Below are 12472 nucleotides of genomic sequence, written 5' to 3'. Positions count from 1 at the left end.
TCAGCTTGGAGGGACACCGCAGCTCGTGGAAGTGACCGGGGAGGACTCTTCGGAGGAGGGCCGATGAGTGTCATCCTGAGAAGTGCCTGGTTACTGATTTGGGAAGGACATTGATGAGTTCACACTTTTCCAGTACCACAAAAGAAGCGGGAAACATTCCAGGTACGGTTGGAAAAAGGTTCCTGTTCATCTTCAGTTGATCGTTCAAGTTTGAGTCAACGTGCTGACTGCCATGATCTCTGGCTAGAGGTCTGTTCAACCTTGAAGTACCCAGCTGTGAGCTGCTACTCTCTGGGTGTAAGTAGAGACTTTGTTAAACCTGCAATTCAAGGTACCTGGGTTCTTCACCCGTACCCTCTGTTCCCTAAGAGACTGTGTTTTGTGAAAGTTCTACTGCAAAATAAAACCTTTTGAAAGGACTTTATCTGTGTCAGTGTACAAGTCGCCCCCCGATCCTACACCACAATAGCAATATGTGTTTTCCAGAGTTTGACAATCAGCAGATAAAGATACTCCAAATACCTGGTGTTAGCGCTTCAATCATCCTGGCGCCATGATTGTTATGGTGTCAGGATGATTGAAGCGCATTATTTCTATTATTACATTGTAATATGATATGAAATCATTCAACTCACCATAATGCAGAATCAGTGGGAGCCATGAGCGCGTCACTAGCCACGTTGCCTGCCACCAGATGCCATCAGGTGCCCCCAGCACAATCCCTCCTTACATCAGGTACCCCATCAGAGGTACCTTTCTCATATCTGTGTCCATCAGCAGAGCCCCTCCTTACATCTGGTGTCCCCATCAGTCCTCCTAACATCTGGTGCCCCTCTGACATCCACAGACTGGCCCCCGACATCCACAGACTGGCCCCCGACATCCAGACTGGCCTCCGACATACACAGAGTGGCACCCGACATCCAGACTGGCCCCCGACATACACAGACTGGCCTCCGACATACACAGACTGGCCCCCGACATCCAGACTGGCCCCCGACATACAAAGACTGGCCCCCGACATCCAGACTGGCACCAACATCCACAGACTGGCCCCCGACATCCAGACTGGCCCCCGACATACACAGACTTGCCCCCGACATCCAGACTGGCCCCCGACATCCAGACTGGCCCCCGACTTACACAGACTGGCCCCCGACATCCACAGACTGGCCCCCGAAATACACAGACTGGCCCCCGACATCCCGTCGTTGCCGCGTGGAGACTTTGAACTGCGGCCGCAGCATCTCTATTGAAGACCAGCTTCTGGTCTTCTTTAAAATGGTGGACCTCTAGCGGCCGGCGGCAAAAAACGGGGAATTTGAATTTCCCGGGACAAACCGAATTTCCCGGGACAAAATTAATTTGGGACAAATGTCCTAATCCCGGGAATGTCCCGGGAAATTCGGGACCGTTGGCAAATATGTAATGGACACAGGCTGCATTGGTGGATACAGGCTGCCCACAGTTAAAATGATTGCAGCCAGACTCAGTGGAGGGAGATTTCTGCAGCATATTTGGGAAATATAGAATTACAGTATATATAAAATAATATGTGACGTGGTTGGAAAGAAGCTTCAGAATGGCAAAGATGTTTTTATTACAAATTATGTGAGCAGATGGCAGTTCCTCTTTAAAAATGTCTCACTATGTAACAATACATGCTGACTTGAATTCTCTATATATTGTACAGGAGAACAAAACTGGCACAAAAATAAATAAATAAACCCCGCAGATATCACTGTTTATTAGCGAAACCTACTCGTCCAACAAGCAGACAAATGAAAGATACAACACTATACACATCCAGCAATCACATTCCCATACATTTACTGTTCACGCCCCACTTCCGCCCTTACTGAAGGCTGCCGTTATACATCACTACAGCGCGCCGCCCTTTGACGTCATACGGAGGTGCCGCCGGGTATTTCAAAACAAGCTTTATGTAACCATTGCGCCAAGCTTGCAGGATGGTTCGTTCGGTGCCTCGGGCTGCTATCAGGGCCGCCATAAAGAAACGGCTTCCCGATCTTCGCCTGGAGACCAACGTGGACCTGCTGGTGAGAGCCAGAGACGTGTAGGGGGACATGGGGGGGCTGTGTGGACGGACCACTCTGGTATTGGTTGGCGATCGGTGAAAACGGGTGTGGTGTGTTCTTCACACAGTAATGAGTAAGATTAAGACGTAAAAGGACATTTGAAATCTTATTCGGGACAGCACTCCATTCTAGCCACTTGATTACGGAGCCAATTCTGATATTTCTCTCCTACATGTAAAACTAAGGCTAAAAAAATTACATAGAATCCCCAAAGTGTGTGTGTGTGTGTGTGTGTATATATATATATATATGTATATATATATATATATATATATATATATATATATATATATTAGCGGCGGCTCCTGAAGAGCATGCACTATATGTTTTTTCAAATTTAAGGTTACACCTGAACTGCAGTTTGGTTTGGGTACAATTGTCTAAATTTGGAAGTCAGCATCAGTCTGACTGGACTGTGAGATGTTCAGCCTGGCTACAGGGGGCACTGTCTCTTCTGGCAGGCATGGAACTATGGTCTGGTTAGGTGCTTAACCACTTAAGGACCAGGCCTCTTTTTCAGATTTGGTGTTTTCATGTTTAAAACTGTTTTTTTTTGCTAGAAAATTACTTAGAACTCCCAAACATTTTATATTGTTTTTTTTTTTCTAACACCCTAGAGAATAAAATGGCGGTCATTGAAATACTTTTTTTTACACCGTATTTGCGCAGCGGTCTTACAAGCGCACTTTTTTTTTTAAAAATGCACTTTTTTGAATAAAAAAATAAGACAACAGTAAAATTAGCCCAATTTTTTTTTTATATTGTGAAAGATAATGGTATGCCAAGTAAATTGATACCCAACATGTCACGCTTCAAAATTGCGCCCGCTCGTGGAATGGCGTCAAACTTTTAGCCTCAAAAATCTCCATAAGCGACATTTAAAAAATTCTACAGGTTGCATTTTTTGCGTTACAGAGGAGGTCTAGGGCTAGAATTATTGCTCTCGCTCTACCGATCGCGGCGATACCTCACATGTGTGGTTTGACCACCGTTTTCATATGCGGGCGCTACTCACGTATGCGCCCGCTTCTGTGCGCAAGCTCGTCGTGACGGGGTGTTTTTAAAAAATTTTTTTTTTCTTATTATTTATTTTAATTGATTTTATTTATTTTTACACGGTTTTTAAAAAAATAATAAAATGGATCACTTTTATTCCTATTACAAGGAATGTAAACATCCCTTGTAATAGAAAAAAGCATGGCAGGTCCTCTTAAATATGAGATCTGGGGTCAAAAAGTCCTCAGATCTCATATTTGGGCTAAAATGCAAAAAAAAAAAAAAAAAAAAGATCTGACATTTAAAAAAAAATATACCTTTAAGAGGTATGGGCGGAAGTGACGTTTTGACTTCGCTTCCGCCCTGCTATGGTATAGAGACGAGTGGGGGCCATCTTAGCCTCACTTGTCTCTATGCCCAGCAGATGGAAGGACCCGATCGCCTCCGCCGCTACCGACGGCTCCGGTAAGCGGCGGAAGGTGCGGGAGGGGGGGAGCACCTCTCCCGCCGCCGATAGCGGTGATCTCGCGGCGAATCCGCTGCGGAGACCACCGTTATCGTACAGAGGACCGCCGCCTGAAGAGATGGACATCTCGGTTGTGGCAGCAGCTGCTGCCGTTACCGAGATATCCCTCTTCAAAAAAATCACGTACATCCCCGGTGGGCGGTCCCCAAGTGGTTAAAGAGGAAGTAAACCCCTTCAAACCACTTTGACCTACAGGTAAGCCTAGATTAAGGCTTACCTGTAGGTCCAAGCAATATCTCCTAAACCTATATGGTTTAGGAGATATTTGCCCGAAAATGGGCACCGCTGTCTACGGCGCATGCGCCGTAGACAGCGGCGCGCAGGCGCACTAAATGCGGCAAGTCCAAGAATGGATTTGCCTAATTTGTCGACTCCCGTGCGCATGCGCGGGAGTGACGTCATCGCGGCTTCGCCGAATGGCAGCGTCGGAGCTGCGAGACGCGACTCCCGTGCGCATGCGCGGGAGTGACGTCATCGCGGCTTCGCCGCTGTCATTGGTCGGAGCTGCGAGACGCCACCAGCAAGATGGACGCGGCGGACTACAGGGATCAGCGGCGACTTCGCTGGCTCCTGTGTCAGGTAAGTGACACATAATGAGCTACTATGCGATGCATAGTAGTCCATTATGCTTTACCTTTGCAGGGAAAAAAAGAGGAAGTAAACCCATCAGGGTTTACTTCCTCTTTAAAGTGGTGTTGCCACCAAAAAAGAAAAAATTGTTTAAAATTCTTAAATAAAAAAAATTGAAGAAAAAAAGTTTTACTCACCTCCTAAATACCTGTTGCTAGGGGGTCCTTCATAGTCTGCCTTCTTCCTTGCCCGGGCTGGTGACATCACTTCCCCTCGTGCCGCACAGTCATCTGGGACCTGTCACGTGTCCCAGGTGACTGTGCGGCGTATCACGGCGCCGCTTGCGCATGCGCAGTGGGTGCCCAGGTGTGAAGCCACAGCCGGGTGCCCACAGTACGAATGATGGCGCCACGAGGGGGGGGGCTTCGTTCCCCCGCATCGCTGGACCCTGGGACAGGTAAGTGTCCGATTATTAAAAGTCAGCAGCTGCAGTATTTGTAGCTGTTGACTTTTCATATTCCCCCCCCCCCCTTTTTTTTTTTTTTTTTGGGCACCCCACTTTAAGTTACTCTCTGGTGGTCGTTGCAATGCAATGGTATTTGCACAGCAGTTTTTGCAACCTAATATTTTTTTTGGGGGGGGGGGGGGATTTAACAAATCACAATAGAATACCCAATTTTACTGGTAAAACATCAAAGATGATGTTATGCTAAAAATAGATGCTGGACATGTCACACGTTAAAATTGCTAAAGTCTGCGGAATGGCAACAAACTACTTAAAAATCTCCATAGGCGACACTTTAAAGGCTGAAGGAAAAACTGCGAGCAGGCAGGTTCTTTATTGCAGAAGAGATTTGCAGTGTCTCTTCTGCAATAAAATACAATTACCTGCCTGATCAGTCTTCTGTAAATTGTCTGCAGAGCTGCGTATGCGCATTTAACATTCTATTTCTGGCACAGTGCCAGTATGCTAGGATAAATAACTCCAACACGTTTATGGGAGTGACCTCCTACACCAGCCAACCAAGATGACGAGAGACCACCACTTGGACAGAAGGTGTTGGGGAGAGTAGGTGAGTATGACCCTTCAGAGCATATTACATTTTACATATTACACCTATAATTCGGATGAGGTGTGTAAAGCAGGCCTGCTGTTGGCTGATGTCACTCAGCCTATGTAGGCTCTGGAAGGATCCCAACTTTACTGTCATGATTCATCCAGATGCCTGGATTGGCAGCTGGCTCAGCCTTTGCAGTGTTCTGCTGGGAGACTAAGCCAGCTTCTTCCACCCCCTCCACATCTGAGCACTGGAGGGGCAGAGCACAGAGTGGTAACTGAATCCTGAGAACTGAGTGATCAGTGGTCTTTGATCGCTCAGTTCTTGGAGTAGAGCCAGCGGGGGACAGCTGCCACTGGGATTGGAGCTGTAGCCACATAGGCTAGTATGATTGATTGATTGTTTTTATTTTTATATTTTTTCCCAATTTTTTCTTTTAAAAGATCAGTGCAGCTGAGATGAGGGCAAGTTTTGAAGTGACTACTGTGTAAGTTTTAGTTTATACTTGCAGATGGGGAGTGGTAGAAATAGATGGTTGAGATGCATTTCTACCACTCCCTTAAGGTAGCTGGACGGGGCTATATACCTGTTGTAATGCTCTTGAATGAGTCAAAAATGATTCAACCCCTGAGCAGTAATGCCACCAAATGTTGGATTGTACTGAGTGGGGCTGCAACCATAAGCCAAGTGCTATATATTCGCATTCAAACAGCCCATTTGGCTGTCAAAAAAACAAAACTGGCAATTATGAGATGATCCTATAGAATTCTGAATGCATGTCCGCTGTGCCTGCACTGTTCTGTGAAAAGTGTTCCATAAAGCCGTGGTTTTCAACCCTGTCCTCAAGTACCCCCAACAGGCCATGTTTGCAGATGTTTTCTTTCTTGCACAGGTTCTTTTAATCAGTCAATGGCTTGGTAGTTTGGACAGCTATTTTATCTCAGAAATTCCTAAAACATGACCTGTTGGGGGTACTTGAGGACAGGATTGAGAACCACTGACATCAAGCACTTCGATTTCACACTTCCTGTGCTGCTCAATGTTGATATGGTCAGTAGCAGTAGTCTCGCCAAACTTTAGCGGTATTCGGTCCCCCATATTGCTTACTGGCTCCTCCCTTAGACCCCTTTCACACTGGGACGGTGTGGGTGTTAGTGGTAAATCGCCGCTAGTTTTAGCGCATGCTTTACCGCTGTTTAATCTGCGCTTTTCGGCCACTAGCGGGCGCTTTTAACCCCCTGCTAGCAGCCGACGAAAGGGTTTGGCAGCACTGCCCATTCATTTCAATGGGCAGGGCGTTTTGGGAACGGTGTATACACCGCTCCCGCACCGCCCCAAAGATGCTGCTTGCAGGACTTTTTTTTTTTTTTTCCATCCAGCAAGCGAAATCACCCCGGTGTGAAAGCACTCAGGCTTTTACACTGAGGTGGCTTGAGAGCTCAATTAGCACTAAAACATCTGAAAAGCACCCCAGTGTGAAAGGGGTCCAGGACCTCATGACACTACAGGATGGTTGGGAAGAACTCGGGAGATTGACACTGTTTGGTCGCCCATTTCTACTAAATGAAGTGGCGCTGGAAAAGGGAAGGCCAAGTATTTACCATATGCTTTTTTGCAGGTATGGCTTTTCACAGATCGTTTTACTTATTGAGTCTCCTCTCCTCTCCACTCCTCTCCTCTTCTCTTCTCCAGCACTGGGTCTACCACTCCTGGGTTTCTCCAAAAGTGCTGGCACCCCAACCAATGAGGTGACAGCTTCCTTGTTTGGGGATGAGTAAAATTGCAAAGTGACACAAGGCTCTATGTTCCAGCGGAGTCCCCCCTGCTGTAGTTCTTACCTGTCCATCCATGCCTGCCTGTAACTCTGTTTTTAATGTGCCTTGTGCTCGTCCAGAACATCTGTGTCTTCAGTGTGCCGTGACTCCAAGTTCACCCCGTGTCACCCAGTAAATCTGTTCAACTTTGTGGACCTCTGTGAGACATGTGCCTCTACATGGCTTCCGATTTGATTTTGTATCTCCTGGACTGTCTTTCTCAATGGATACATACCACTGTCTTTGACAGACTTGGCCCTGGTTCACACCAGTGCGATTTGTCGTGTGATTTTAGAGTCCAAAATCACATCACAGGACAAGTCGCATCCCCATTCCTGGCAATGGAACCTTTGCAAAAGTGTGACTCAGAAAAAGGTTCCTGCACTATTTATGTTCTATTTCATGTGTGACTTGCATTGACATCAGTGTAAATGAAGTCGCACAGATATCAGCAAGCCACACATGAAATTGCACTAATGTGTGGCCTTGAAACTCCTAATCCTACATATCCCTGCAAGAAAGAAAGTAAATACCTCCTCTGTTACCCATGCTACCAAGCACCACTATCTGGGGTCTTTACAGAAACTGTCAATGGTAATTGTATACCCACAAATAAAATTACCAGTATTTCAGTTTTTAAAATGAGTTTCTGGGTTTCCTATTAAGGGCTATAACTGATTCACTTTACTAAATCATGTGGCGCCCTTTAAAATGTACAATATGAGTATAATAGAAATCTGCACCTGATGCATAAAAATAAAAAAGTTGATTTACCGTATATACTCGAGTATAGGCCGACCCGAATATAAGCCGAGGCCCCCAATTTACCCCCAAAAAAACTGGCAAACTTATTGACTCGTGTATAAGCCGAGGGTGAGACATGCCTGTCCATCCCTGTGTGTGTGTCCGTCCATCCCTGTGTGTCCGTCCATCCCTGTGTGTCCGTCCATCCCTGTGTGTCCGTCCATCCATCCCTGTGTGTGTGTGTGTCCATCCATCCATCCATCCCTGTGTGTGTGTGTCTCCATCCATCCATCCATCCATCCCTGTGTGTGTGTGTCTCCATCCATCCATCCCTGTGTGTGTGTGTCTCCATCCATCCATCCATCCATCCCTGTGTGTGTGTGTCTCCATCCATCCCTGTGTGTGTGTGTGTCTCCATCCATGTGTGTGTGTGTGTGTGTGTGTGTGTGTGTCCAGCCTACCTGTGTCCCGAGCCTTTGTCCCGAGCCTCCGTCCCGTGCCTTGCCTCCTTGCCTCCGTCCCGTGCCGTGCCTTGCCTCCGTCCCGTGTCGTGCCTTGCCTTGCCTCCGTCCCGTGCCGTGCCTTGCCTTGCCTCCGTCCCGTGCCCTCTTCGTCTGCGCCTCGGCGGCCATTGTAAAATTCAAAAGCCGCGCCTCCGCCTTCGCCTGTGATAGGCGGAACACTGAATTTCCCAGCAGCCTGTGTTCCGCCTATCACGGACATCGTATCATCCTCGTCCGTAGTACGAGGATGAGACGATGTCCGTGATAGGCGGAACACAGGCTGCTGGGAAATTCAGTGTTCCGCCTATCACAGGCGAAGGCGGAGCCGGAGGCGCGGCTTTTGAATTATAGAATGGCCGCTGTCTGTCTGCTCGACACGCTGATCGAGCGGGCAGACAGCGATGACTCGAGTATAAGCCGAGGGGGGCACTTTCAGCCTCAAAAAAGAGGCTGAAAATCTCGGCTTATACTCGAGTATATACGGTAATAGCAGAAAGCTATCCAGAGAGGTTATTATGGGAATTTTGCAGCTTGGGCTTTTCGAGCTTCGTGGGTACTGAATGCTCAGAATGTAATGAGCCTCTAATGCAGGACTGCATATAACGTAGTAAGAGTCTAATGCGGGACTGGATATTACCGGTTTCTATAAATGTAGATTCAAAACCTTACCTTCTTAGTTACCAGTGATTTGTGGTTGGGTAGCACTGAAGTAGATGTAAAATATCTTATACTGTAATTTTACTTGTTTACTTCAGATCTATTTAAACTGCGTGCTGTTTCTCCAAAGATTGGCTACAGAAGCTCGACTAAAGGCTATTGAGGAGAGATGCTCTGTGATAAAGCCATCACATATCAAAGCTGTGGCAAAGGTATAACCAACTTCATTTTTGTTCTTTTTTTTTTTTTTTTTTTTTCCTTTCTTTTTATTCAAGTTGACTTGAAGGTTTACTTTGTTTATAGGGAGCATCTAGTAATGGTTATTGTGCCTAAGCGGTACCCTTAAAAAAAAAAAAAAAAAAAGTGCCTTTTGTTTGAAAAATAACTGCACTTCCTGGCATGTGAGTTTGTCTAGACATAGCTGTTTATCTGCAGAATGAGATTTAAAGTGGAGTTCCACTCATCTGCACACACACACACACACACACACACACACACACACACACACACACACACACACACACACACACACACACACACACACACACACACACTTGACAGTTCCCTTCCCCACTTTCATCCCTCGGAAATTCAGCCCCCATTCTAGAAAGCACAACACAGTAGGTACCGGCTGTGAATCCGAAAGGCTTCACTGCCTGTTTCAATTACCAGGAATGGTGCCGGCAGCTGATCCAAAAATCAAAATCGGCGGGGGTGCCTACATCGCGGGAGCCCTGGACGAGTAAGTGTCCTAATGTTAAAAGTCAGCAACTACAGTATTTGTAGCTGCTGGCTTTATTTATTTATTTATTTATTTATTTATTTGGTGGGGAGGGCAACTTCCGAGGGGACTTTTGTCTCCGGAAGTGGGGAAGGGGGACCTGTCCATAATATGATTTTTATGCAGTCAGAGCTCTCTGCTCCTATTCTCATGCTCTCCTTTGTCTCCTTTAACACGTTTTGTAAAAAGCCTACTGTTTATAGCAGGGCTCGACAAAACCCGGGCGCCAGGTCGCATTTGCGACTAGAATTAGTGACCTGGTGCCTGGGGCAGCACAGCTGAGGGTATGCTGTCTCCACGGATCCCCCCCCCCCCCCGGCACGATCGCGCCGGGCCGCGCTGCCGGCGGCCGGTAATTGAGCCCCTTCTACAATCCTATGGTTCCTTCTGGAATCTGGCGCCCTCTTGTGGTGGCCGTTGGAATTACAACCAGCAATGCTAATTCCCCTGCCTGCCAGCCTATCTTCCTTCCCTTTACTTAGAACCCCTAAAAATTATATATATATTTTATTCTAACACCCTAGAGAATAAAATGGTGGTCGTTGCAATACTGTCTGTCACACCGTATTTGCACAGCGGACTTACAAGCGCACTTTTTTGGGGAAAATATATTTAATTAAAAAAAAAAATAAGACAACAGTAAAGTTAGCCCAATTTTTTTTTATATTGTGAAAGATAATGTTACGTCGAGTAAATCGATACCCAACATGTCACGCTTCAAAATTGTGCCCGCTCATGGAATGGCGACAAACTTTTACCCTTTAAAATCTCCATAGGCGACGTTTAAAAAATTCTACAGGTTGCACTTTTTAAGTTACAGAGGAGGGCTAGAATTATTGCTCTCAGTCTACCGATCGCAGCGATACCTCACATGTGTGGTTTGAACACCACTTTCACATATGCGTTCGCTTCTGCATGCAAGCTTGGCGGGATAGGGCGTGTTTAAAATATTTTTTTTTAATTATTTTAACTTTTAATTTTAATTTTTTTCACTGTTCTTTTAAAAAAATAAAATAAAAATTGTGTCACTTTTATTCCTATTACAAGGAATGTAAAAATCCCTTGTAATAGAAAAAAGCATGACAGGTCCTCTTATATATGAGATCTGGGGTCAGAGAGACCTCACATCTCATATTTACACTAAAATGCAATTTAAAAAAAATTTGTCATTTGAAAAAAATAAATAAAATAAAATGTCCCTCTAAGAGCTATGGGCAATGACTTGGAGACAGGTGGGGGGCTTGGGGCTATCTTCCCCTCACTCGTCTCCATGTCAGGCCAGGGACAGGTCCAGATCGCCGTCACGGACTTGGCTCCTAACTTTTTTAGCTGGCTCCTAGATTCCAAACAAATTTGTCAACCCCTGGTTTATAGAGATCCATAGCACACGATTAGGGAATGACTAATCCTTTGCCAGAAATACATTGAGAGAAGCTGTGCATATTTTGGATTGGGAAGGATTAAAACCCTTGTCTGTTTTTAGTGCTATCCAGGGCAACATTGGGGAGATTTACCCCTGCTTTCTGTCCCAAATTCACCAGACAGAAAGTTGGGGCAATTCTACAACAGCAACACAGACAGAAGTTTAAAATGTAACAGGGGTTGTAGCCTTCCCTTGCATACAATTAATTAATTTTTTTATGGAATTGAATTATATTCAGCTTTTTAATCGTTTTTGGAAGTGCTTTTGCATTAAGAAAAGCTCAAGTAAGATGGATCCTTTTAAATTCTATGTATGTGTTTACACTGGTCTGTAACATAACTCCCCACTGAAATGCATTTAAAATGTGGCAAAAATGCATAAAAAATGCACCCGCGTTGCATTTTTGAGTCAGTGTTTTTCGGTGGCCATTATCAGCACATTCTCGGCTTCATAAACGGGATGCAGAGGAGATCATTTTCTTACTGAGAAAAATCTTCTCCGTTTAATAAACGTTACACCATAGTGGTATAATTTTCACATGTGGTCAGTTTAGGTAACAGCCTGTTGTGTTGCGCTTTTGTACATATACGTTTTTTTTTTTTTTTTCTTTTCTTTTGAAGTAATTATATATTTATTATTTTGTAGATGGTCTTGAAAAAGTCAAGAGGTTGAAAATCATCTCTGGATTGTGAAAGAAGATGCCTCTGGATAACATCTTGAAAACTGCTTTCTTTACAGTTAATCTTGAATCTTTGATATCTGTGTATATATTTTATATATGAAGAGCTTGCAGTGCAGATGAACTATACCATGGTCAGCTAAGCAATAATGCACTGTATTTTATTATAAAGGTCTTGGTTTTTGTGTATATTTATGTACAGTAATATGTGTAAATTGCTAAATTAAACATTGTAGAAAGCATCAGTTTTTGTTTAGAAGCTTGTTTGGTCTGCTCTGTATGTGCAGTCTAGTATTTGTACATTCATATATGTAGCACTGTTATCTGAGAGAACAGTTTACCTTTTGTATGTGTCTTTAGCCCTGGTTCACACCAGTGTGGCTTTGAAATAGCAGTGCTTCAGTGTGATTTCAAAGCTGCAAATCAATGCGATTTGGATCTGCAACTTCATTGTGGCCTACAACTTCATTAAACAGAAGTCAATGCAAGTAGCAATAACTTTGAAATTGCATAAAGCGGTATTAATCCTACAAGCAAACCATTATTATATTGCAGCTTATCAATTTTCAGATGTGATGGCTGCATTCGTTTTTCTTTATTGGACTTTATTTTCATCTTGGTA

The 12472-nt window shown here is 44.9% G+C and overlaps 1 protein-coding gene across 1 annotated transcript; it reads left to right on the top strand.

Annotated features, from left to right (window-relative positions):
* The first annotated feature begins 1897 nt into the window (after positions 1-1897).
* On the top strand, positions 1898-12092 carry CENPW (centromere protein W). The gene is made up of 3 exons (XM_077486938.1): positions 1898-2060; positions 9066-9179; positions 11817-12092. The coding sequence occupies exons 1-3, from the start codon at positions 1971-1973 to the stop codon at positions 11841-11843; spliced, it is 231 nt and encodes a 76-aa protein (XP_077343064.1). The 5' UTR covers positions 1898-1970; the 3' UTR covers positions 11844-12092.
* The last annotated feature ends 380 nt before the right edge of the window (positions 12093-12472 follow it).

This window comes from Lithobates pipiens, unplaced genomic scaffold, assembly GCF_037356315.1.
Source record: "Lithobates pipiens isolate NorthernLeopardFrog02 unplaced genomic scaffold, aLitPip1_a1.2 Scaffold_18, whole genome shotgun sequence".
Taxonomy (NCBI): Eukaryota; Metazoa; Chordata; class Amphibia; order Anura; family Ranidae; genus Lithobates; species Lithobates pipiens.
This window is presented reverse-complemented; position numbering and strand designations above follow the sequence as displayed.